The 25488-nt window shown below is 45.9% G+C and overlaps 1 protein-coding gene across 6 annotated transcripts in view; it reads right to left on the reverse strand.

Moving 5' to 3' along the window:
* The window catches only part of FNDC1 (fibronectin type III domain containing 1), a 94219-nt gene extending 69033 nt beyond the window's left edge, over positions 1-25186 (reverse strand). For 4 of the 6 annotated variants that reach the window (XR_013992105.1, XM_081030699.1, XM_081030698.1 and 1 more), the window contains exon 1: positions 24855-25151. Coding sequence is in view for 5 of the 6 variants with exons in the window: in XM_081030699.1 (XP_080886825.1) it covers positions 24855-24963 (109 nt within the window). In the remaining variant the exon portion in view is untranslated. Of the gene's footprint in view, positions 1-24854 lie in introns of all 6 variants that reach the window. The other 2 variants (XM_081030700.1, XM_081030701.1) reach the window with 2 other exon arrangements.
* Positions 25187-25488: the final 302 nt, after the last annotated feature.

Raw genomic sequence — 25488 nt, forward strand, 5'->3', positions numbered from 1 at the left:
AACTCACATGAGAATCCATACTCAAATGGTTGCACCAGCCCAGTGTAAGGAGAGACACTCAGAACCTTCCAGGAGCTCCAGTAAGATAAACAAAGGAAAGAAGAGCAAGGGTCAAATACCTCCAGGTTGCCAAAACCCAGTGACTCATCTCATTCTGCTTACCCAGTCAGATGTCCATGTGTGTCCACGCATGGGTTAGTTTGTTTTCCTCCTGCCAGTGCTCAAGTACCATCACGCAATGTCTCAACTCAATACTCGCCTGTGCCAGCATTTGTATGTTAAACAAAGTAAGCCAGATGGTGTAAAACTACTCTAAGTGTATACAAATGGGCGAATGAAATGGACAGGAAGAGGGGGCCTAGTGAGTGTCTACCATCTGCCACCCACTGCTCCATGCAATTAAACTCACATCACAGGAGGAGCTTAGAACACACACCACTCGGAGATATTGTTGGCTGCACCCATGTCACAGGTGAGGAAAGCAGGGCCTGGAGCTGGCTGGTTAGGGGAAGTGCCCGGAGCCACACAGCTGCGCCAAGCTGGAGCCAAAGGCCAATGCTGCTTTGTCCAACTCTGAAGCCCAGTCTTCCCACAGCTCACAGCCCCTCAAACCTGCCCCTGCTCATAAAGGACCATTGTCATGCAGGATCTCAGCTCCAGCTCCCCGCACAAGAACACAGGATACGGTGAGGTCAAAAAGGAACACCCACGGAGCCATGGATAAGGGAGTCATACCACTATATTCTCGCTGGCGACTGGGTTGGAGATACAGGAAGCAGAAGCCACACAATGCGCAATCTGCCATCCACTTCTCTGCCAACCAACCAACCCCACTAGCATAGCCACTGCAGTTATAGTAGTGGCCAATGGCTAACCGGTAACAGCTGATGGCCGCCTAGCCACAGCGGATGGCCATCTACTAACCGAGCCAGCACCTTTCCACGTGAGGCCGAGAGCCTGGAAACTGCTTTCTGGGACTCTGTCCGCACAACCAATGACCACATCCACTGAAAGTTATTAATCCAGGAAGCCACTACTATCCTAAAAGAAACTGTGAAACTTCCCTAGTTGTGTTAACCATCTCTGCTACCACTTACCTCCCGTTCCCATGTCATTTCCCTCTGGAGGCAGTGGGGGGGAGGGGAGGCGCACTCCTGCCTCCACCCACAGTCACTTCCCCTGTGCTGGATGTCTTCAAGTGAGACAGGGAACGGAACATGTGAATGATGTGCTCTCAGCAGGTACCTACATTCTTAGGACCAAACCTCAGACCAGAGGAATGACTTTCTAATGGTGACATTTTAGGCCTTACAGAGTTACGTAGGGAAGGTCGTTTTTGAACACAAAGGCCTTTAGGCGACCCTGAAACCATACCTTCAAGGCAACCTTAGGATCAATCTCCTTGCAAGATCAGTTCTGAATTTAAGGTTCTCCAAAGGCCTTGGGCCAATATACCCCTACCCTCTCTTCCACCTTATACCCAACACATATAAATTGGACCAGTCAAACAAAACATTACAGTGACTTGAGTAGAAGATATTTCTATTCTCTAGATTCCCACCGAATTTGATATTTAACATTGATGACATGTTTGATGCTTCCTAGGGAATGATCCGAGCCTTGCTCAGAAAGAATTGGATAAAAAGAGGAAGGCTGGATAAAAGGCACTCTGTCTCTTGTTCCAGTCCCGCCAGGCCCCCCAGTCAGTGCCTGAACTCTGAGTAAACTCATCAAATCAGCATCCATCTAAGGAACAACCGTTCCAGGCAGGCACAGATCAATGTGCATGAACTTGGATTACAAAAGCTTATTCTTGGGGCTAGAAACATGACGATATGTTCTATTCCTAATCATTGTCATGTAGGTCTCATGACTTCATTCTTTACATGTAAGGTAAAGGAATAAGGACTATAAAATTGATTTCAAGGTCTGCAGGCTGCATTCTGCATTCTGTTACAGGATCTGCACTCTGGTAGCATAAAGATGAAATATGACAAAGTGGTTCCTTATTTACTTTTAAGTGTTCTTAGAAACTTAGAACAGACCATCATCTCTGCTAGACAAAGGAAGCCCATGAGCTTCTTGTAATACTGTCAGTATTCTCATCTAATGAAGGTGATATTAGGTATATTCTTTACAGCTCTATATCCCATGAACTGCCTCTCTAAAGAGAGAAAGGGCAAACCTGAAGTCAATACAACAGGAAGTATATGATCTAATAGGCGTACTATTGGGAGATACCTCACAGAGCTTGCATGACAGGTAAGGGCCGTGATAAGCTGTTTGTTTTGTCTCCACAGGACGCAAAACGAGGAAATGAGCTTCAGCTGTAGCCTAAGGGATTTTAGGTGAAGTAAAAAGAATTTCCTGTCTGTGTCCTTCCCTTCTCTCCCATTCAAGGCTGCCTTTGAATGGAGACAGGTGCTGAGGTGCCCCAGACCGAAGAAGGAAGCCACAGAAAATCTGCTATGACTCAAGCGATTTCATACCACCACAAAGTCATTTCCACACTTCATACCAGTGAACTTTATCCAGGCTCAAGAATATTTTGCCAGGTACCCAGTAGCAAAATAATATTTTGGTGATGTTTTAAATACCGGCAACTGCCAGGCTAGACAGCTCCACACCATGGCTCCCACGAGACCTCTACTGGTCTGCTGCAGAATGGGACATAAGGGCACAGTCGGCACCCAGCGTTCTTAGCTGGCCCTCGCTCCAAACTCCAGGTCTTATCCAAACAGGTCAGTTTGGTTCAAGGGTCAAAGTATGAGTCTGTGTCTACTCAAAAATGGAAACCAAGATTCCAATGGCTCTACAATGTCTGTCCTCGGAGGGTTCTCAGCTTCTGAAAAGTGGCCTCCAGGGCTGACAAACACCCTCAGAAGCCTGAGTACAGAGCTAGGTCCCCAGGGCCAGCAGCCTGACCAACATCTTCACAGTGCATTCATCACAGTTGATGGGGTAACTAAACCTCACCTGCCCGTTCTTCATCTTCCCACTCTGGCGTCTCTCTTGGCACCAGGTACAACCACCCACCCAATGCTCACCTAAAACACTGAGGGATTCAAGAAAAGAAAAATGTTTGAAGGTTAATGAGGTAATGAGGTTACCCAAGGGTCTGCAACCCAAACAACTTCAAGGACCAGGAAGATCAAGCAGATGAGTGAGTCTTCATGTTAAGGAGCATACACTCCATCTATAGGCAACATTTAGTTTTTCGGTATCTGTTGTTCGATATTCTAGGGGTTATTCTAAGAAGCTAGAAATCCTGGTTTTTGTATGAAATATCCTAATTTTATACTAGTTAGTGATTAATGTAATTTTTAAAAACACTATGTGAAGCACACACATATGCACATACACACACACATACACACACACACGCACACACACACACCAGCTGGTCAGACTCAGTCCATTGGTCTAACTTCACTTCAGGGAGAACCCTTCAGTTGCTCGTCTGGACAACTTTCCAATGTCCTATTTTAATTCTGAGACTCCTCTGGGAATCTGGGTCTGTGAAGAAGGTCTACAGCTCAAGATGAATGCTAAAGTCTGAAGAACTGGAACTAGAGCTATCCCAGCCTCTGAAGGCTTTAGGTACAGCTCTCTTCAAAGACTCATATTCCACCTCCAGACCTCTCCCAACCCGCCAAGGGACCCAAAGGCTGCAAACTCTGCAAGGTACCTTCCAATGTTGTGAGGAAGTAGGGAAGATGGCTTTGGGGATGGGAGTGTGGGTTCTACATAAGGTTCAACTACTAGCAAAACCAACAACTTCTATGTGTCCAACTCTGGTCTAACCATTCTAGACCAAGAGTCCCTATTGCTTGTTCGACATTTCCATGTGAGTTCCAAAGCAAACATGCACAAAATGAAACTCAGTATCTTACTGCTCACTACCTTGGTTCAGCCATCATCACCCAACCTTAAGTGTACAGGCATATCCACAATGGACGAAAATAAATGTTCCTAGAAAGGGAACTCCGTCAAGGGCTATTTCTCAGAATAAAGAAATGGGAAAGTTCAGAACCAGTTAATAAAATGAATCAATGGTAAAAAGTAATCCAAAAATGACACAACTCAAAAGGAGAAATCACACTTAGAAGACTGTGATTCAAAATAGTAACTGAATCTTTCTGGATCCAAAGTGTTGGTTTTGCTTGTTTGTTTCTTTGTTTTGTTTTACTTTTTAAAAATGGCATATAGTTACTTTATGACTGGTAGGCAAAAAGAGAAACGATGATAGACAAATGGTAAATGTGAGAGAGAAGTAGTGAGAGCATCACCAACCCAAGGAGAAGCAAGGAAACAACTCCCTCCTCCTTGGCATGCTTTCTCTGTATCTGCTCCATCATAACTTTCAAAGTTGACTGATTTTAGCCAAATATGGTACACCACGGAAAGAGCTGGCACCCAGTCAGAATTTTAAAAGTAAATTAGATGACTGAATAAATACTTTGTTTGATTTATGGCCCACCTACCATCTAGAAACAAAACAGCAGCTAATAAACATGCTTCAATCTTTTTATTTCTGTGATTGCACTGAACAGAGCAGAACTACCATTCACGTAATCGTTGCAGATCCTGAAGCCAAAACCTGCAGCTGAGGTAAGAAAACCCATTAATAATGTCCCATAGGTAGAATCAGGTATTTTCTGAGGCCATAACTGATGTAATAGTTGCAAGAAAAACAAATGTTACTTGTTCTTTGATTTTTCTCCTGCATACTTACTGAAGAAAATGATTCAACTAATTAAATATCAGTTTGATTGGACTTGAAAATCAAATCTGAAAAAGAGATTTGGATCTAAAAACTCATGGGCACACTGTACTACACAACTCATAGATTTTTAGGATCTGTGTGTTGTACCCTAAATAGCTAAGGGGATCTATTTGGGCAAGCGGTAAAAACGGCCTATCTGTTTTCACTGCGGTGATACATAACAAATAGCATGTCAGTTTCATTTTACCTGACTGAATGTACCAAGCAGTTTTCCTGAGTTTGAAGCTTGGCGCCAGGTGTGCTCATTATGAACATCTGCACTCACAACCGAGGTGAGAAAAGAGTCAGAAATCAAACTATCAGGTGTGTTATTCGTAAGGTTGCATTGGAGAAGGTCGGGCTAAGCTGCAACCACCATCCTGCATCCTGTCCCTGCTCCACTTTCCAATTCCGAACCCTCCCCTGGACAAAGGGAGAGGTAAGTCTGCAGAGCACACCACTCCAGGACCACTGCCTCACAGGCACAGGCGAGGCGAGAGCAACAGTGCCCCGCCACGTGGAGGCGAGAGTGGAGCCAAACGCAGCCTTCCTGCAGGGTGACAGACCTGAAGAGAAGACTCACCGGTCTGTGGCTTCTAATCTGCTAACACCACCAGGCAGAGGAAGGAGACCAAAGATCACTGGGCTCTTAGCACTCACCCCTCAGATCATGGAGGGGAGGGAGTAAGGGATGAGGCCAGAGGCCAGAAGAGAAACATAAGGAGAAGAAATCAGAAGTCCCCTGACTTCCCCAGCAGGCTGTTCCCTCACCCCACTGGGCGTGACCATCAACCTGAGGTCAAGCTGCATCTGCCCTTCAGGGCCCCTGCTGCACCGGCAGGAGCCTCCCCAGTACTAACCACTGTGCCACCATGTTTCCTCCTGGAGTTATACGTTAGGATCCCCCTCCCCACTCTTAGTTTCCAAAAGGCACTGAAATGAGAAAGGCTCATTCTTTAGCCCAACTTCAAAGTCAGGTTGACCTCCAGGCTGAATAGCTAGTCCTGGCCTGTCCTATTCCAATCCCAAATTTTGCCCAGCTCATGCTGGTCAAAACAGCCCGCCGGTATTTCTGCAATGAGATGAAATGACAGCATACAAATATCCTAGCAGCACAATATCAGCCATATAAAAATGTCCCAACTTCAGTATAAGTTCCTCCCATTACAAAATTCTCAGGGAAAATGTCAAGTCTGAGAGTAAAGCCTTCTTCGTCTTCCGGCTTCATTTCCATCAAAAGAAATTAAACTCCTCATCCCTTTCCTCTCTTCCTTATTCTGTTTGACCCCAGCCTCAGGAGAATCACTGAAATGCCCAGATGGGGTCAGGGTTCCCTTAGTGTGGTCTCTGCCATCTGCCACTGGAACTGACATAGATTCTTCAGGATTCCCTGAAGTAAAAATAATTGACCCCAAAGTCTCCCACTTGCCTAAATTCTTAAAGTCCCAAGACGCTAACATCTCTGAGGCAGTGAATCCCAAATGTGCTGCGCAAAGGAAGCATACTATGTTTGTCTACCCAGCAAAGCCTCCCACAAGTCTCCTGGTAACAGACCTCTGATCACATGACCCCAGCTGGCCCAGGACACATCACTGGAATTGTTCTAACTGGACCTGGACCCTGGGCACTGCTTTGCTTTCTGACCATGAGGCTGTGAAGAAAAAAAATCCTAGAATTGTTGGTGACAAGCTCTCGCTGCCACATGGAGAAGAGACCAGAGACAGAGAGAGAGTCCGGGGAGAGGGGGAAGTTAGAGCCCTGGTTCTGGGCATTTATCTCTAAGACCAGCTCAACCCCAGCACTTCCCAATGCACGGCTCCACGCCAACAAACTCTGGGATTTAGATTAGTTCAAGTTGGGTTTCTGCCACTCGCAGTCAGACTCTGATGGATGAAGAGACTATTAATCAAGATCTTCTATGAAAGTTGAAAATAACTTTTTGAAGCTACCCCAGCAGCCAATACATTTGGTCACAAAAGGCTGCCAGTGCAGACACACCCAAAGAAATTAAGGCAAATACCAGCTGGGGACGGCTGCCATTCCTAGCAGAGTGTTCCATGCAGCCCACCCAGTCTGGCCATTGACGGAAGGAGCAGGAACAGACAACCTCAGTTAAGAAGAAAACCCCAAAGGAACGTTAAGGGTTTTTGAAATAAACTAGTCCCTCAAAACCCCCAAAATGCTGAAATTATTAAGTATACCAAAGATTGCTCTTTAATGCAACAAACCCTCATGTTTATGTAAGTCTCCCTGCTTCATCTTTGTTTGAAATTCAAGTTTTACTTTCCACTGGAAACCGCCAAATACTTCTCAGACTCTGAAATGAAGAAAACACAGATCTCAGTGTAACCACGAGTGTTTGACCAAAAATCCAATCAATAAGCCAGAAAAGGTTAGGATGTACTAAAACTGCAGTCTAGCTTGGGGGTAGAAATCAATGTGATATTTGACGTTGAGACTATGATTTTGAGGACAGGTGGACAAATTCAGCTATTGTCCGTAAGAGACCAGACAGCACAGGAACATTCCAAAACGTAGAGAGATTCTGATCTTTGGCAACATGTGGGCAAAACACTGAAATGATTAACTGAGTTTTAAATAAATTTTCAAATGGAATTATATTTGCCAAATAATTATGACCCTCTCCTGTCCTCCCCATCCCGCCAAAAAAAAAAAAAAAAACAAGGAAAGTAAGTACAGGTTGTTTTGCAACTGTGTGAAGTAAAGTTGACAGATGGTTGATTGCATTTTCCACCTGGAAGACCGAGTTGTGTAGACACAGGCTGAGTCTTAAAGTAATGGCCTGGCTCCTCTTCTGACATTTCACAGTATGCATGGGGCTCAATAAAAGAGTTTCCACAGTCGGTATGCTTCTCTAGGGATAACTGTGTAAAAAATGAAACCAAACTCTAGGTCTTTGGAGTCTTTAAACTTAAAAAACACTCCAGGGAGCTGAAAGAGCTCTGCAAACAGAACCTCTCACCCCACCAAGGGGAAACCACACAGTGCAGTCCTCATTAGAGAGAAACACCAAGACAAGCAGATGTTCCTGTCCCTTGGGAGATCCAGGGCAGTCAGGGCTCTCCAGACTTCACTCCTGGTTCACATTTCTCAAAACCCAATCAATTTGCCCGTGTCATGGTGACTTACTGGATTCTACCCCCATGCCTAACGTGTGCTGTCCTTTTTACCTGGGAAGGTGTACGCGAGCAGAGTGAGAAGCTGGCTGCTCTGTGGGTGGCTGGAGCGTCATCAACTGCTTGCTGCCCTCAGTGCTTCCTAATGGACAGAGAGCCAGCAAGGCCACTGGGCTCACAGCGCCCTCCTGCTCACCTCTCCCCTGGCCTGGCTAAACCTGAGTTCCCTGCGGTTATCCCTGGCCCCGCAGGCATTTTCCAGTATTTTGATAACAACAAAGCATCATTTTATCCAGACCAAAAGGCCAAATTAGCATGTGCACAAGCTGAAGAGCTTATAAGGACCCTAGATGGTCACTGAATACAATTGTGAATTACATTTTTTTCCTCCATCAGCTCAAAGAAGCCAAATGGTGAGGCCATCCAAATATCTAAATCTTTTTTTTTAATTAAAGTTTATTGGGGTGACAATTGTTAGTAAAATTACATAGATATCAGGTGTACAATTCTGTATCACATCATCTATATATCATACTGTGTGTTCACCACCCAGAGTCAGTTCTCTTTCCATCACCATATATTGGATCCCAAATCTCTAAATCTTGAAGTAGGGTTTGTCTGAGTCCACTTCTATCCTGTCCAGACTATCAGCGCCACCACCCCCTCAGTCTTCCCTGGGTAAGCAGTCTCCACCTCCCTGAGTTTCAGGAGGGCATGTGTCAGGGAAAGAGGCCATCCTCACAACTGGTTTCAGTAAACTGCTCTCCCTGGTGCTGCACATAAGCTGGTCCTCCTGCTGGCACAGGGGAACTTCCCCTGGAAAGAAGCCCGATGCTACCTGGGCAGCCCTTTCTCTCCTTTTTCCCCTTCTCCTCAGGAGTTGGCACCCCACCTCCCACCTAAGGCACCCTCAACACAGTCACAATCCTGTGATTCTGGGAAACAAAGGTCTGACTTCAAATCTTCTCTCGTTACCTCAAAGGTTAATGGCTCCCTCTGGTCAAAGTTTGCCTAGAATGTTCTAGAGTCTAGCTTGTTTGTTTGTATTTGGGGAGGAATGGGTGAAGAAAGACCAAATATTTGTTAATACAGTTTACCTACATTATTCCCCTTTGTTATCTTTCTTCTTTCCTTCCCCCAACCTCCTAACTTGGGAAAGAGGTTGACAAAGGATAGACAAAGCACAAAAACACAAAAATGGACAATAAAATGAAGCCGCAAGGAATTCTGTTTCAAAACAAGTGGCAAAACTAAAGTTAAATTCTCAAGCTCAAAAGATATTCTTAAAATGAATCTGCCTTCTCCCTCAAGATGTTTTCTGAGATGATTAAAGTTAATTGTTTTTAGTCCCATTCAAGTCAAGTTTCCCTACTAATTTGTAACAGTTTAGCAGCTTGCATTGAATTCAGACACTACCCTGGTAGACACTATGTGTTGGGTCCCCAAGAGCCATTCCCAGCTGCTTCTTCCTCCTTTGCCTTCTTCTAAAATAGAGGCTGGGATACAAATACTCATGACCCTTCAGCCTCCCCGGTAGTAAGGGGTGGTCACGTGACCAGTTCCAGCCAATGATAAATACCATGAAGTTACGGCTGCCACTACCAGGAAAGCAATATAAAAGGCCTTCTTTTTTCTTTCTCTGGGATGTCAGCATGATACCTAGAGATGCAGCAGCCATCTTGGAACATGAAGTGACTAGCCTGAGACTGACGACCTGGCCTGGGATGGAAGAATGGAAAAGGGAAGGATCCTGGGTCCCTGAGCCCCTCTCAGCTCCCAAGTTCATTGGTGAGTGATCTAAGCAATGCCTTTACCTGTTTAACTACAATCCATCAGATATCATGTTCTCAGCAGCCCAGTCCATTGTTACCTGGTGTCATCATTTCCAGATCCATAAAATCAAGTCACTTTTTCTCTTGATTTCTAAATGAGAGCTGCTTTGTTTTAACTTTAATTTCTTTCTGTGTGTTGCTTCTAAGGGATCCACTCTGGGGCTTTAATTTTGACAATGTCAGTGCTTTATTTGTCAGTATGCCATGGACTTGAATAAGTACATCTGTCCAGAAAAAGATGCAGCCAGAAATTAGAGCGAACTTCACCGGCAGAGCTGGCAGAATTTGATCATTAAGATTTAAGGTTTTAAAGCTGTTGGCCATTTTATTCAGGAACCAATGTAAGCAAAAGCTACTGATCCAGAGAAAAAAACAAGTCTGTTTCCCCATCTAAACCACTAGCTTCCCAGAATGGTTTAGGGAAATGGAATTGGAGTGACTCCATAGATATATTTATTTATAATGGTAAGAAAAAAAGGAACTCTAAAGAAAAATGCATACAGATTGGAAGGGAATCCAAGACTCACGCCTGCTGTTGACCAGCATCAGAGGCCCTTACAAGAAGCCAGTATTTTCCATATTTTTGTGGGATCTTTTGCACATTCTTTAAATTCAATTCGCAATTGAGAAATACTTTCTTAAAGAATTACCATTGTTTGCTGGTCCAGCTTAAACTCAGCCTACTTACAAACTGTTTGACATACCCGCCAAAAAAAAACTCCCTAAAAATTCATTCCTTTTCCCAAAATGTGAAAGTCATTGTCTAACTATGTTAAACACTTGGGTATTACTGTCGCTAAAATTACCACTCATCTTACTCAGCAAGCTCCCTGAAAACTACCGTCAGAAGACAGGCCAAGCAAGTGCTATGGCAAGGTAGTCATGAAACAGGGTAAATGAGATGGATATGACCGGAAGCCAACCACCACACAGACCCAATGACAATCCAGATTCCTAACGATAATCACTTTTTAAAGTATTTTTTAACATTGGGAAATTTTTTTAATATTTCAGATAATCACTTAATGGTTATGAATGGCATAGGCAAATAATCTATTAATGAAGAGATTTTTAAAAACACAATATACCTAATGAGCAAACAGTTTAAGTTTTACAGTGGGGCTGTTTGTGATAAAGAAAAATATAGAGAGAAACAAAGGAGAATGGAAATGAACATTTGTTGTATACTAAGTGCCAGCCATTTTGTTTACTTCCAAAACAGATATTTACTGTGTGTGAGATTCTGAGCTAGGCACTGGGGATCCAGTGGTGATTAAAGAGTTCTACATTATCATAACTCTTAGCTCTTAAGTCTTCAACCTTGTGTACTGTACTTTGGTATCCCTGCTTTTATAAATGAGGAAACTGAGTCTTAGAGAGTTCAGTGACCCACCAAGGACATACAGCTAAGTGCCAGTGAGCCAATCCAGATCTACCTGAGACCACAGACCATGCTCTTTCTTCTATACTTTGTTGCCTCTCAGCTATAATTATCATGAAAAGGGATAATTGCAGGCCTGGAGAGAAATCAGAACCAATGGTATGAAACTGGAAGTCATCGGTGGACGCTGAGTTCACGGAGATCCGTAAGCTCATTGCACGGAAGGAGCTAGAGCAAATGTCAAGAAGACTCCATGTTGCCAAGTCCTCATCTCTTGGTCCTTGACTTACTCTGCTTCCAACAAGAGCTGGGTGCTTCTCCCCCTGGAAGCATCTCTTCTCCTGCCTTTCCCGGCCCCACAGGCTTCCAGGACACCATACTCCCTGCTTTCTATCCCACATCATTGTTCTCCTTTGCTAGAACTCAAAACCTTAGAGTACTTCAGAGCCCAGCCTCTGGCACTGCCTCTTCTCTGCATGTACTCCCTCTGTCTTCTCTCCCTAAGTTAGCACATCTGGTCCTATGATTGCAAACATCATCCATATGCTGATGGCTCCCAGATTCGTAACTCCAGCCCTGGCTTTCCTCTGAGCTCCGGTGTGTCTAACTGTCTACTTGACATCTCCAGTGGGATCCAAAGAACACAGGTGTCTGAGGCATGGCTGGGGAGAAGACATTTTAAATCTGCAATATTAGTGATAAAAAGGACAACCAGCAAACAAGTTGCATCGTGGAAGATAAGAGTGAAGAGATTTTCAGGAAGAAGGGAATGTCCATCAGTGTCAAGTCAAGTAAAGGCTGAGAAGAACCCACTTTTTTCTGCTCATACTAAGGACAGTATCCACCACTATTCAGAGCAAACAAAGCAAACATGCCAACAAGTTTCTCTCTGAAAATACCAAATTTAATAAGTTCCTTTTCTATAGCTACCCTCAAAGGATTGATATAAGAATAAAATGTGAAAGAAAATCATAAAATACTCAACAAATGTAAGATACAGCAAGAGGAAGAAGGGCCACAGAGGGCTGATGTCACCAATTGAAAATGACCGGTCTGCTTCCCAGTATCAAGTCTTCCTCCTCACACAGCCAGAGTGGGATCTGGGTCCTCGTTTTCCTCAATCTTGGGAAATGTACTTTGAATTAGAATTTTAAAATCTTGAGAGTTGAAAGAAAATAGTCAATCAGATCCAACTGCTCCTCTTCAAACTACCCATCAATTGTGTATCTAAAATGGTCTTCCATGTTTTCCATAACTAGACAGTTGTACCCAAATTCCAAGTTTCCTTCACCTTCAAAGATAAACATCTATGAATGTGTTTCTCAGGTGGGGACACAGGTTACTAAACAAGGCTCTGCCCTGAAAATATAAGTGAATTAATCACAGATATATACAAAAAGCAATGGTCTTCATTCTCCTGGGGAAGCAGTATACTGGCAAATGGAAAGAAGAGTAAGAGTGTCAGACATTTAATATCAGCTGAGTGCCACTAAGAATAAATGTTGTCAGGGATCAGAAGGGTGTGGAAGGCAAGTCTTCCTCTGGCCAGGGTGATCAACGAACAAAGTACAGCGTTGGTGGGTTCAAGGAGGCCTTTGCTAGAGATTTCCCCATGTGGGGGAGCTGGCACACTGCTTCCCATGGCTTGAATTCTAAGGTGACCTTTACTCAAGCCCTCTCCGCGGCTCTAACCCAGCCAACCCTTTACCCCTCAGAATGCTCTGCATTGCTTCCTCTAATGAAAACTCATTACAATTTCGGAGTATCAGTAGACCCTGTGGAACTCATCCCAGAGACTCCAAGTCAAAAACCTCACGCTCTACAAGAGAGACACATACTCAGCTCAGATAATAGCCTGTATCCCATCTCCCAAACCTCTTCCTCCCTAGGTGTTAGAGTCAAAATGCAGCCATGACGCAGCTGTGAAATAAGACCAGCCCAGGTCTCAGAGAAGTCAATGAGCTTAGTGTTCTCTGCCCCTCCTTTCTCCTCTCTTTGGCTGTGGCTTGCTTGGATATCTATAGGTACATATGTGGGTCTGAGTGTTAATAACCATGAGAAGATGCTGCAATTCTTCCAGTCTATCAGAAAACAATAAAAGGAAAGTTTTTGGCAGGGGGTGGGGGGAGCGGGATTGTTGTATAAAAACAAAGCAGGGCCAGGGCATGTGTTACATAGCAAAAGAGACCTTGGCCACTTTCCACAACATAAAGAATGTCAAAGAGAGTTAGACATTCTCTGGGAGAACGAGGCTGCCTCATCTTATCACCAACAAGTCCCCACTGGAGACTAAAATCTATGTAAAAGAAAGACAGTGGCACAACCCAAATCTTACTTACTAGGGAAAAAAAATGTAGATTGAGTCAACATCACAGTGGACCCTCCAGGCTGAGTCCTCAGACAAATTCTGGGGTTTCTCTTGCTGATCTTATAATTCTACGTGCATCAGTGTAAAAACATTCAGAACTGAACACTGTATCTGGCAAGTAGCAGTTAATCAGAAAGTACAAGATGATCCGATATTGCTGTACGTACCACATTCAATGCCATTGTTTATTGTCCAGACCCTAGCATAGTCACTTGCCAACAGAAGCTCTGAGTTAATTACTTAATGACTTTATGAATGAAGGATCCAGCCAGGCTGGAGCTACGAATCAGGCCCATTGAATGCGCGTAGGACTTTGGAACTCTGGGTTGACAGTTCCACACACATAATACCACATAGTGACTCGTCATCCCACATCTCAACTGCGGCCCCAACGTTGGAAGCTGTGTAAATTCTTTCACCTACTCAAAAGCAACCATGTTGGTATGCGTACCATGTGTTGTGGGTTGAATTGTGTCCCCCGCCCCAAAAGACGTGTTGCCCAGGACCTGTGAATGTGATTTGAAAATAGGGTGTTGAAGGTGTAATCCAGTTAAGATGAGGTCATGCTTGTCTAGGGTTGGCCTGAATCCAGTGTGACCGGTACCCTTATAAGAAGACACACAGGGAGAAATCCAAACAACAGTGGAGACAGATTGGCATGACGTGTCTACAAGCCAAGGAAGACCGATTGCCAGAAACCACCAGAAGTTAAGAAGAGACAAGGAAGGATTCTTCTCTGGAGTCTTCAGAGACAGCATGGCCCTGTCACCCAGATTTCAGATTTCCGGCCTCTGGAACTGAGAATATTTCTGTTGTTTAAAGCCACCCAGTCTGTGGTCCTTTGTTATGACAGCCCTAGGACACTAGTACACCACGTAAATATAATTCTTCAGTCCAGCTGCAGACTGGACTTCCAACACGAGCCAACGCTCTTCAAAACCCATGGGCTGATTCCACAGGGCTAGAATGAGAGGGATGAAGGAGACTGTCCCACACTCACCACCCACACATATCCTACTATGTCAGGTCAACATACATGTTTAATGTATATCATGTGTAATTGATGCCAAAGAAAGCACATCCAATCATCCATCAAATCTTTACTAAGTATCTACTATTTACAGGCAGCTTTCTAGGCCCTGAGGAGACTTCAGTGAACAAATCCCACAAAACGTCCCGTCTTCACAGAGCTTACATTCCAGCAGAGGAAGACAGGCAATTATCAAATTTAAAAGTGAAATATATGAACTATCAGGTGGTGATAAAGGTTGTGAAGAAAAATAAAACCAGGATAAGAAGTGCTGAGGGTTAGGGACATGTTAAATGGTGAGGAAGGGTTAGGTACAGCCTCATGAGAAGACGATGCTGCATAAAGAGCCTGAAGACTGTGAGAGGTCAACCCATAGATGTTTAAGGAACTTTGTTCAGGCAAAGGGAACAGTGGGTGCAAAGGCACTCGGGCTGGAAAGTGCCTAGCACATTAGAGAACCAGAAAGGCGGCCAAGGGGCTGGAGCTGAGAGTGAGGGAGGGCTGGAAGGTTCTGTATCTTGACACTGATGGTCACACAGGCTACACACAGGACGGAATTACACAGAACCATGCACACATGCAACGGATTGCACCAACATGGGCTTCCTGCCTGGGATGCACTTCCTGCCTGCACTATCGCTATGCACAAGGTCACCTGTGGGAGGAATTGGGAGGAAGGCACGTGGTATCTCTACATTATTTTTTACAATTGCATGTGAATCTTCAACTACCTCAAAATAAACACTTTTAGGGGTGGCCAGATGACTCAGCTGGTTAGAGCGAGCTCTGAACAACAGGATTGCCGGTTCAATTCCCACATGGGCTGGTGAGCTGCGCTCTCCACAACTAGATTGAAGACAACGAGTTGCCACTGAGCTGTGGCTGAGCTTCCAGAGGGGCGGCTGGATGGCTCAGGTGGTTAGAGCGCGAGCTCTCAACAACAAGGTTGCTGGTTCAATCCCGCGTGGGATGGTGGGCTGCGCCCCCTGCAACTAAAGATTGAAAACGGCGACTGGACTTGGAGCTGAGCTGCGTTCCCCACAACTAGATTGAAGGACAATGACTTGGAGCTGATGGGCCTGGAGAAACACACCGTTCCCCAATAGTCCCCAATTAAAAAAAAAAAAAAACTTTTAAAACCATTTTTAAAATAGTCTTTTATGCCTATGGTGAAGTTCAAAGTCCTGATACTTATGACTGGGGAAAAGGAATACACTTGCGTGGAAGCCTGATAAATGATCACTTCGAGCATTCTTTGAATCTGAACCACAGTACACACACTCAACCAACTGGCTTCTGTGGGAAAGGCACACCTCAGCTTTCTACTTCCTGCGTGGAAGCGCTGGTGTGATGACTACACGGCTGTGCCATCACGGGTCTGGGGAGGTTGGATTTCATTTATAAAACATATGAGGATGAGGCAGCGCCACCCATGAGACCATGCCACCAGGGAGCTTTCCCTCCATCGCCCCAAAGGACCCTCCTGCCGTCCACAGCAGCCCCTGGCCTGGCCCATCTGTGAGAGTGCAGCTCACAGGGACCTGCCTGCCCAGCTGCCTGCACCTGGCCTGGCAGAGGTCACTTGTCCCAAGGTCCTAGGAGGCCACAACTGACCACGCAGGGTCTCTGGCCTCTTTCGCCCTGCCCAGCCCTGGGGGTTCTGATAGCAGGTGACTGTCAGTGGGATTCCATCTCCAGACGAACGTGGTGTCATCTCAGATTAGGAGCAATGGATACACACCTTGATCAGGGTCTTTACTACAATACTAACTAGCTCCAGCCATAGCTCTGGTGCTTCGGGGACCCACTGCCCACCTTTCTCCCAAGAACATCCCCGGCTCATCCACAATCTGGGTCTGCCGGCTCTAACCAGCTTTCTGGCCATGACGAAACAGCTTCTGAACCCTGAAAGCAGTCAGGTGAACTTCAGAGTGGAGCGTCACTATGTAGTCTGTAGAAGCCTACATGAATCATGTCCCTTGCTTTCCTCTTTAATGCAGGTGACTTACCACCACTGCCCCCTCCCCACTGTGAACTCCTAAAATTACTCACACAGGGTCTTTTCCTTAGAAACCACATCCTTGACCCCAAAACCTACTCCACTATTCAGTACTCCTACCTTAACTATGAAGTCTGCCAATCTGCCCACATGTGAGTGAGACTCACGGTACTCTGGAACCCATTCCAAAACAGGATTGTTCTAGAACATACAAGCCATTTCAGATAGGACCAAAGATAAAGACAGTAGGTAGGACCTGCCAGCTTGGTCTATATTGTAATGAAGAAACCCCCAAAGCCCGAAATAAATAAGCAGATATAGGAGAACCGTCCAGTATAATGAGCAGAAGCATCAAGTGCCCCCTCTGGTCCCACCCCAGCGCTGTCCTGCGTTCAGCTGCCTGCGACGCAACCTCCCATCGACCAGCAATGTCGTGCACGGCAGACACTCCACCGATGGCCACGCTCACTTTGGATCATGGTCAAACTCCAGGACTTCCTGAGCTGGCTGCTGCTGACTCCTCTAACCCTGGAGGCCACCGTTCCCTCAGGGGGCCACTCTGCAGGAGCCACCCAGACACTCATGCTTCCTCAAATGTGTCATGCAACACCTTGCCTCTGTGCCTTCACACGTGCAGCATGGTCTGTTCTCCACCTGAAATGACCTTCCTTGTCTCCCTTCTTTAAGTAATGCCTGCTATCCAACCACAGGTCAAATATGGTTGTCCTGGACCTTCCAGTCTGATTCTCCCCAGGACTGTCCTAACACTCACCACACGCTGGTACCCTCTCCCCCACCCTCCGTCCCTGCCGGTGCACATGCTCACGGAGAGACTGGTCTTTGTTTACTGGTCTTTGCTCCCCTACATCTGTCAAGTATTAACTCTTGCTAACTAACCGAACAAAAGAATGCACAGCTTTCAAACAGAGACTCACACGAAGTAGAGCTGGAGGGGCCCTTAGCTGCACATGTAGCCCAATCTCCCCCTTTTGCAGATGAGAACGCTGTAGCCTGAAGGGTCACACAGTGCAAATTAGCAGCTGGGTCAGGATGAGTAAAAAGAATGAAGAGATGTGACTCTATAAAATAATCCCAAAAAACAAATCCCAGCATTTAAATGACACATTTCTTCTGAGAAATTCAAAGCACTTTAACACTATTAATATTACAGTCTCGGGCCAGCCGGGTGGCTCAGATGGTTGGAGGACCATCCTTCTAACGTCAAGGTCGCTGGTTTGATTCCCACATGCGCCAGTGAGCTGCGCCCTCTACAGCTAAGATTGTGAACAATGGCTCTCCCTGGAGCTGGGCTGCCATGAGCAGGAGATTGACGAGGGCTGCTGTGTGCTACCGTGGGCTACCGTGTGCTGCCAAGAGTGGCCGCTGGCCCGCGTGAGTACCCATCAGCCTTCGTGAGCAGCCAGCAGCCGGCGAGAGCTGCCATGAGCTGCTGTGAGTGACCAACCGACAACCAACCAGCGACAGGTTGCCTCAGCGAGGGGGAGCACAAGCCTCATAACAACAGCATGGGCCAGGGAGCTGGATCCTACAAGACTAGACTGAGAAATAATGCCTTGAACCGGAGTTGGGGGGACGAGGCAGAAGAGGGGGAAAAAATATTACAGTCTTACGACTTCTATGAGAGGTAGGGGTCTGTCAACCCCATAGATTAGCAAATAATGTTTCTTAAATTCTGGCAGCCTTCTGGTTCAAATACAAGGCTGACAGGTTCATGGTTGTGAATTCCATCATGAGGATCAAAGGTGCATCAAAGATGCACAGAGAACCAGTGTATTAAATGCTGTATTAAATGTTGAAGGGTTTGTGCAACAAACTAAGCCCAGGGCACTGGCCTCAAAGGCAAGATTTCCCAGGACCCACAAAGTAAAGGGTACTTCCCCAAACGATTTTGCTTATTATAACCAAATGCCAATATATTCTGTATCAGGGCGTAAGGTTGACTGCAACTTCATCTTAAATTAAGCCCTGCTCGAATTCAACACGCTTCAGTGTGTGATAGAATCATTCTCAACAGCCAACAGCAATGTAACAAGAGTGCAGACGTAGAAGGGGGGCCTGAGCAAATCAGAGTTAGCAGTGCCAGCTCCCACCCCAGCCTAAAGCAGAGAACAAGGGAACTCAAAGAAACGCCCAAACCAACAGAAGCCAAGCAAGTCTGCAGGAAGAGCGTGGGATTTGGATCCAAAAGACTGGGGTCCAAATCCTGGGACTACCGCATACTAGATTACTGACTGTGGGAAAACCAGGTAAGCCCTCTGAACCCTGTTCCCTCGTGGTAAAATGAGAACATTACCAACTTCACAAGGTTGCTGTGAAAATTAAATGAAATAATATACGGGGAAATGGTAAACTCCGTGGCACTTTTATCTGCCAGTTATTGTTAAAAAGAAATTAAAATGCACACCTAAGAACTTCTCCTAAAGATAGCAAAGGTTAGGTAAATTGTATAATACTTTACAGATTATGATATTACAATGTAATAATTTCCTCCACATATAATAGGAGACCACACATAGTAGGAAAATGTAAATAATCAACATTAACATCTCTCCAGGTGATTTGCTACGCTTATAGACCTGTCTTACAATTTGCATTACTCCCCCTGGATACAGAAAGAATCCATTGAGGTTGGAGAGGAGATACTGAAAAAGACCCGTTGATCAAAACTGACATTTGATGCTCAAGAGACAGTTACCACCTGTCAGGTGTCGCTGGTCCTCTGCTCTGCTCTTCCGGCTGCTGCAGCTTTGGAGGAACCCGCTAAATACAGGGCGGCTGATCACAGCTTTAGCTTTAGGCTTCACATTCTTTCTCACCTATGGACAGCTGAAATTACTAACGTGCAATCATTTCTGCACTAAATGAGTGATTGGTCCTGCCCAACTTAATAGCTGACGGAAGCTCTAGTGAGTCGCAACATTGAAAACGCAAGCACTAAGGGACTACCAAAGCAGATAACTGAACGTTTGTCCTAATTCTCTCAACCTCTGTAAAGCCTCAGCTCGTGGGGCGGGAACCTAAAGGGCCTCGGGCAGTGGAAACGCCTCCGGAAGGCCAGGAGCGCCCTCTATAGGACGCGGGGCGCAAGCGCTGCGCCCTCAGGGCCAGGAACTGGGAGAGAAATGTGTCTTCCACATGACATCATCTAATACTCAGTGGTACAAAAATTCCATAGTCAAAATTTCTCAATTTTAACCATCTGGTCCATACTGGAGAACATTCCTTAATTAAATAGCAATAACACAATTCCCAAAATTGAATTAAAGCCATATTTTTTTGTAACAAAGACAAGGATAACTTCTAGAAGGAAGGAAAAAGAGGATGTTCACTCATATGTATAACCAACACCTCCCTGATTCCAAATGCCCTAATATACGTCTAGTAAACTTGGTAAAAGAAATAATGAAACAATGTGCATCCCTGCCCCCAGCCACCCAGCTCTTTCCAAAGGCGTCCAAGGTTTCAGTTTTGGATATATTCTAACATAAATATTCTATGGATTAACAAGTAAACACATAGACATATATATTCCTTTCTCTCTTTATACCTTAAATACTCACTTCTATATTTTCTAACTGAAATAAAAGATCCTGATAAGAGGTTTAACTATAACTCAAGAAACACCTAAGCTTCAGAGGAAACAATGCAAAGAAGTCCTCTTCTCAACCAGCGAAGTGTGATGGGACCCTTCCTGAAATGTTTGTGACTAGTCTCCCCCCAACCCCACCTCACCCCTTGCAATAGCAAAATAATGGCCCCCAAAGATGTGCACGTCCTAATCTCTGTATCCTACGGATATGTGACCTCACATGGCAAGAGGGACTGTGCAGACGTGATTCAATTGAGGCTCTGGAGATGGGGAGATGATCCTGGATTATCCTATGGGTCCAATGTAATCGCAGGGGTCCTTGTAAGTGAAAGAGCAGACAGGAAGGCAACGTGTGGGCAGAAGTGGAGTAACGTGACCGTTTAAAGCGACAATGAGTAGAGGAATGTAAGCGCCTCCAGAGCCTGCAGAAGGAACACAGCCCTTGATTTTAGCCCACTGAAACCCATTTGGAACGCCTGACCTCCAGGACTATGAAATTTGTAGCGATTTGTTACAACAGCAATAGGAAACGAATGCACCCCTCCACACCTCACCCCTCCCCCTGCCTGTTTTCAGGGAATGGGCCTTTATGACTTACATAGGGATATGAATGGTCTTGGTGAGATGTATTGATAATGCTCTGAAACTGTCTGGTGATAACTTTCCAGGGACATAAACTGTCACTCTGCAATTCCATCACAACCGCTAATTCCATAGTCATTAACTGTATGTTCAGCTGATGAATAAAACAGTTCTTTCATCTGGGTGGACTCCAACGCACAAGGTAAAAGGAAAGGGTATATTCACCCCTTCCTGTCAAAGAGAACAGAAGTAGGAGGGAAACCCTACAAAGCTGGAGGTAGTTTGGGTCACAGGAAAGCCCTTGAGGGCTTCTAGAGATGGAAGGAATCCATCCATTCTATTGGTCTAGTTGAGACTATCTGGCCCAAGATCATACAGGGTGAATGACAGCACTGAGATGTCAACCCCAGCTTCTTCAAGTTGAAACTACTTCCCTTGTATAAGCCAGTGGCTATCAAATTTTCTGCTCTCCAGACACCTTTCTACTCTTAAATTAATGAGGATCTCACAGAGGTTGTTTACCTGGGTTTTATCAACCAATAACTACTGACCAGAAATTAAAATTAGGAAGAGGTTAAACTATGTATTAATTCATTTAAAAATAGCAATAATAAACCATTACATGTTGACATAAAAAAACTGTATTTTATGAAAAATAACTGTTTTCTAAGACAAAAAAGAAATAGAAGAATGGCATTGTTTTGCATTTTGGAAAATCGCTTTACTAGAAGACAGCAGGCTCTCCCATCAGCTATGGCTTCAGTCTACTGCAGTATGTTGTTTTGGTTGAAGTACCTGAATAACATTCGGCCTCACACAGATAGTTGAAAAAGTATTTTAACAGCCTTATGGATAATTTTGGAAACTCTCTGCTACTACACCAAAACTCATCAAGTAGCAGTTTTTTTAAAGGTTAGTTGCAATCTGGAACCATAGAATCTGGAACCACATAAAGCACTTTTTACATATTGTTACATTAAAATGTCCACTGGGCTCCCCTTGCATGTTGGATGGATCTTTGAGCCAGGCAAGATTTTGTAACATTGCAGTGGTCACTTGGATTTATTGGTTCACATGGTTATGCAGATCTAAGTGGTGACATGTTTTATAACACAATATTTAAAAATCACATTCATTTATATCACCATTGATCTTGTTAGCAAAGTTTTTAAGTATTGGAAAGCTTTCAAACTCACAATATTGGAGGTAACATGGCAAAATTTAAATTTTCACTTAAAAGCTCAAATTTTATCACTGGCAAGACATACTAGCAGTTACGTCACTAGAAATGACAGGCCCCCTTTGTTCATTTTTGAGAAGTCGTCTGCCAAATATCCACGTTAGAATAACTGCTTTGTCTGTAGTCATTCTTTCTGGTAAATATGGTGTTCTTGGGAAAAAGCAGCTAGTTCAGCTCAGAACTCAAACTGTCACACAAGTGCTTTTCCTCAGGATTACCACTGAACTTGAGGGGTAAGCAGAAATGCTTTGTGTGCCTTTCCCATTTCTTCACACAGAATATTAAAAAGACATGCGTTCAATGGCAGAGATTTGGTAAAATTAGTAATTTTTACTGTCACACCAAGGGCATTCTTAATTGAAAGTGGCACATCTTTTCTTAACTTCAAAGGCTGAAAAATGCAATGACTACCAGTTCATTGTCATGCCAATGACTTGATTCATGCTAAAGCACCAGCAGTTTCACCCACCAAGCTTTTGCACCTTTGCTGCAAATGTCAACACCGTGAAAAAGGCAGATGGTATCTTAGTATTACTTTGAAAGTAGTTTGACCTTGCAGATTCCCTGAATAGATCCTTAAGCTTTACAGAAAAAAATTAAATCACCCATAACTACCTAAGTTATTGGCTATAAATGTATATGACTATGAGTGTCCCCATATCTTTTCAGAAAAATGTCTCCTATCAGACTGGCAAGTGCCATCATAATTTTAATGGTTGCATAGTAGTTTATTGTAGGGATGGATGGGGGGGGGCATCACTCACTTATTTTGTTTTATGTTTTAATTGACCGTGAAGCGGAAGGGTTTATTTGGATCTTCAGCATACCCTGTAAATCACCTCTATTTTCAGGAAAGTCCCTCTGAGCTGGGGTGGGCTTTCACTATTAATGTGGCTCCAGATGATTTCATTACAGAGATTCTGGCCCCAAAGGTTTGGGGGACAGGGCAGGGCCTGACTCAAGCGGCTTGCTGGGTGCGTGCATTAATTCAGCCAGAGACGCAGCAGTGTCCTTGGCCTTGCTGTGAGACCCAGAACACAAGTCTGGAACGGTGATGGCAGCTACCGTATGTACCGCAAGACGGATAGGAAGCCCGCGGGGAAGCAGATGAAATAAATTATGTGCCCCATGATTTCTTTCCCAGCATGGGGAGCTATCCACAGGTGACATCTATTTCTTCCTTCTATTATTTCATCTAAATGCAGTAGATATTCGTTGCAAAATGTGCTTGTCCCCTTAGTCCATTTCTAGTCTGGTCATTATTTTACTGCAGATCCCACGTCCACACACTAGAAAGAAGTGCCAGCAAGAGTTCCAGCTCCAACATTCCACAGCTCAGTGATGTGCAGAGCAGAAGGCCAGAGGAGAAACAGAAGGCTTCCAGGAGATACCACCAACAACCCTGACTGCAAACACGCTCACAGGAGCCTGCAGGCAGGTGGCAGTGGAATCTGACAGGAATAAAGCGGCAATCATCATGAAGTCAATTTAGCATTGGTCCCATTTCAGTCCGTTTTGTGTGTTTTTTTAAACAAAAACTCTTTCAACATTCAGAAGATTTTTAATTTAAAAAATAAAACGCCACGGGTTGTAAGTGGGGAAGTTGAAAGGTTTTAAAATAGTTTTATTCTTGTTGATGACTGTACAAAATATTCAGTGACTATTTTCCTAGAGATCACTAACAGAGTGGAAAAAAAAACGGACAACTGGTACTGCCTTTTAGGAAGAAGTGGCATTTGGCATCCCAGCCCTTGGTGCAAACCTGAAGCAAGCATTATACATTAGGTACCCACCAAAAAGAATCACAAGGCAGTGGGACCCCTAACTTTCCCCCTTTTTCTTGTAGTAAGAGGGCAACAGAGACACTGAGTAGCATCAGAAAGCAAGTAGCTCTCATTGGAATTGCATCTGAATTTTTATAACCCTGCTGAGAGTGAACATCAACAAAAATGTCGACTTGGACTCCTGCAAACCGATGACATAAATAAAAACCACGCAGTTTCAAGTGTGAAAATGCCTGCACAGGAAGTGGGAACAAGGGCCACCAAAGGCTTAAGGATTAAAAAAATCCACCACAAACTTGTCTCTCTCTGCGGGAGCCTTACAAGAAATCTGACAAAAGCACGCTGGCATTTTTCTGAAAAGCGTTGCTTCCATTTCAGCCCCAAGGAAAACATCCACCCATCTCCAGCCTCAGCCTTTGGGGGAAGGGTGAGCGTCTCCCGAACCCAGTTTCCCACTTCCCTCTCTCTCCTCCCAAGACAAACGTCTTCTCCCAGCTCCAAAGTTCCCACTAGGATGCGCGGTCTCCATAAGAGCGCGGCTTCTCCTTGGGCGCCAAGGTCCCCGCCGCCCCCCGGCAGCTCACAGCCTTTCCCCGCACACTTCTAAAGCATCCCTGCCCCGCAAGCCTCCAACAGGCATCTCTGCAGCAGGGCAGGTGAGCTGGAGGAAAGAAGGGTGTCCTCGGGGAAATTCTGGGCGAAGGAAAGAACCACCCCACCCCCACTTCAACGCCAAGAGGTCGTTTGCTTTTCCTCACCCCACACCCACCCACCCACCCTTTGCCTGAATCTCCCCGGCAAGTCAGACTGCTCGAATCTCCCGACTCCCGGGCGTTCCATGTCAAAGTTGAAACTGAGGACACTGCGTCCCCTGGCGCAGACGATGTCCCCGTTCCCTCCTCCCGCGCACGGGGCTCCAGGTGCCCAGATCCCGCGCCCCCAGCTGCCCCTCTGCGCCCTATCCGCGAGCGATGAGAACGCCCAGGTTAGTGACACGACACGCAGCCAGCACAAAGCGGGGCGGCGGTCCCCGGAGCGACAGACGGGGTGGGTGGTGCACGGAGGTGGACAGAGAACAGGTGAGGAGGCACGGAGAGCCCGGCAGCCCCTCCCGGGCTGCGCGTACCTGGAGCCCCGGCTGAGCAGACGACCGGCAGCAGCGCGGCCAGGAGCAGCAGCGTCGCCCAGGGCAGAGAGCGCCGCGCGCGTGGGGGCGCCCCGGCCTCGGGCGCCATCGAGAGCTGGGGTGCTCGCAGGGCTGGGCCGGGCGGCTGTCGGGTGGGTGCTGGGCCGGAGTCGGGGAGCGCAGAGGCGCCGCCGTCGGGTGCCCGCCGTCCGCGTAAGTTCCTGCGCTCTGCGCTGTGGCCGCCGCACCCCGGCCCCGCGCGGGTAGCTCCCAGCCCGCGCACCCGCCGCCCTGCTCCGCACTGAGGCTGCCCGCCACCCGCCGCGCCTTTTAGCCGCGCGTGGGCGCCCCCTACCGGCGGCGGGGCGGTGGGCAGGCGGGGGCGGTGGGGCCCGCAGCCAGGGCTTAGGGTGGCCGAGCACCCCGGAACCCCGCTTGGCGTTTCTGAAAATTCGGTGATTCGCGTGCTGGATGAAGTGGCCAGGAAAGTTCCTTCCACTGTCGAACCTCTCTCGTTTTCTGGTTCGGAAATGGCCCATCACGTCCAGTCTCTGCCCAGCCCAAGAATGCCCTATGTCCCCGTGAATAAAAACCTCTGGTTTCAACGTTGGGGACCGAGGCCAGCCCCCTTCAC

Source organism: Rhinolophus hipposideros (assembly GCF_964194185.1).
Source record: "Rhinolophus hipposideros genome assembly, chromosome: 3".
In the NCBI taxonomy this organism is placed as follows: Eukaryota; Metazoa; Chordata; class Mammalia; order Chiroptera; family Rhinolophidae; genus Rhinolophus; species Rhinolophus hipposideros.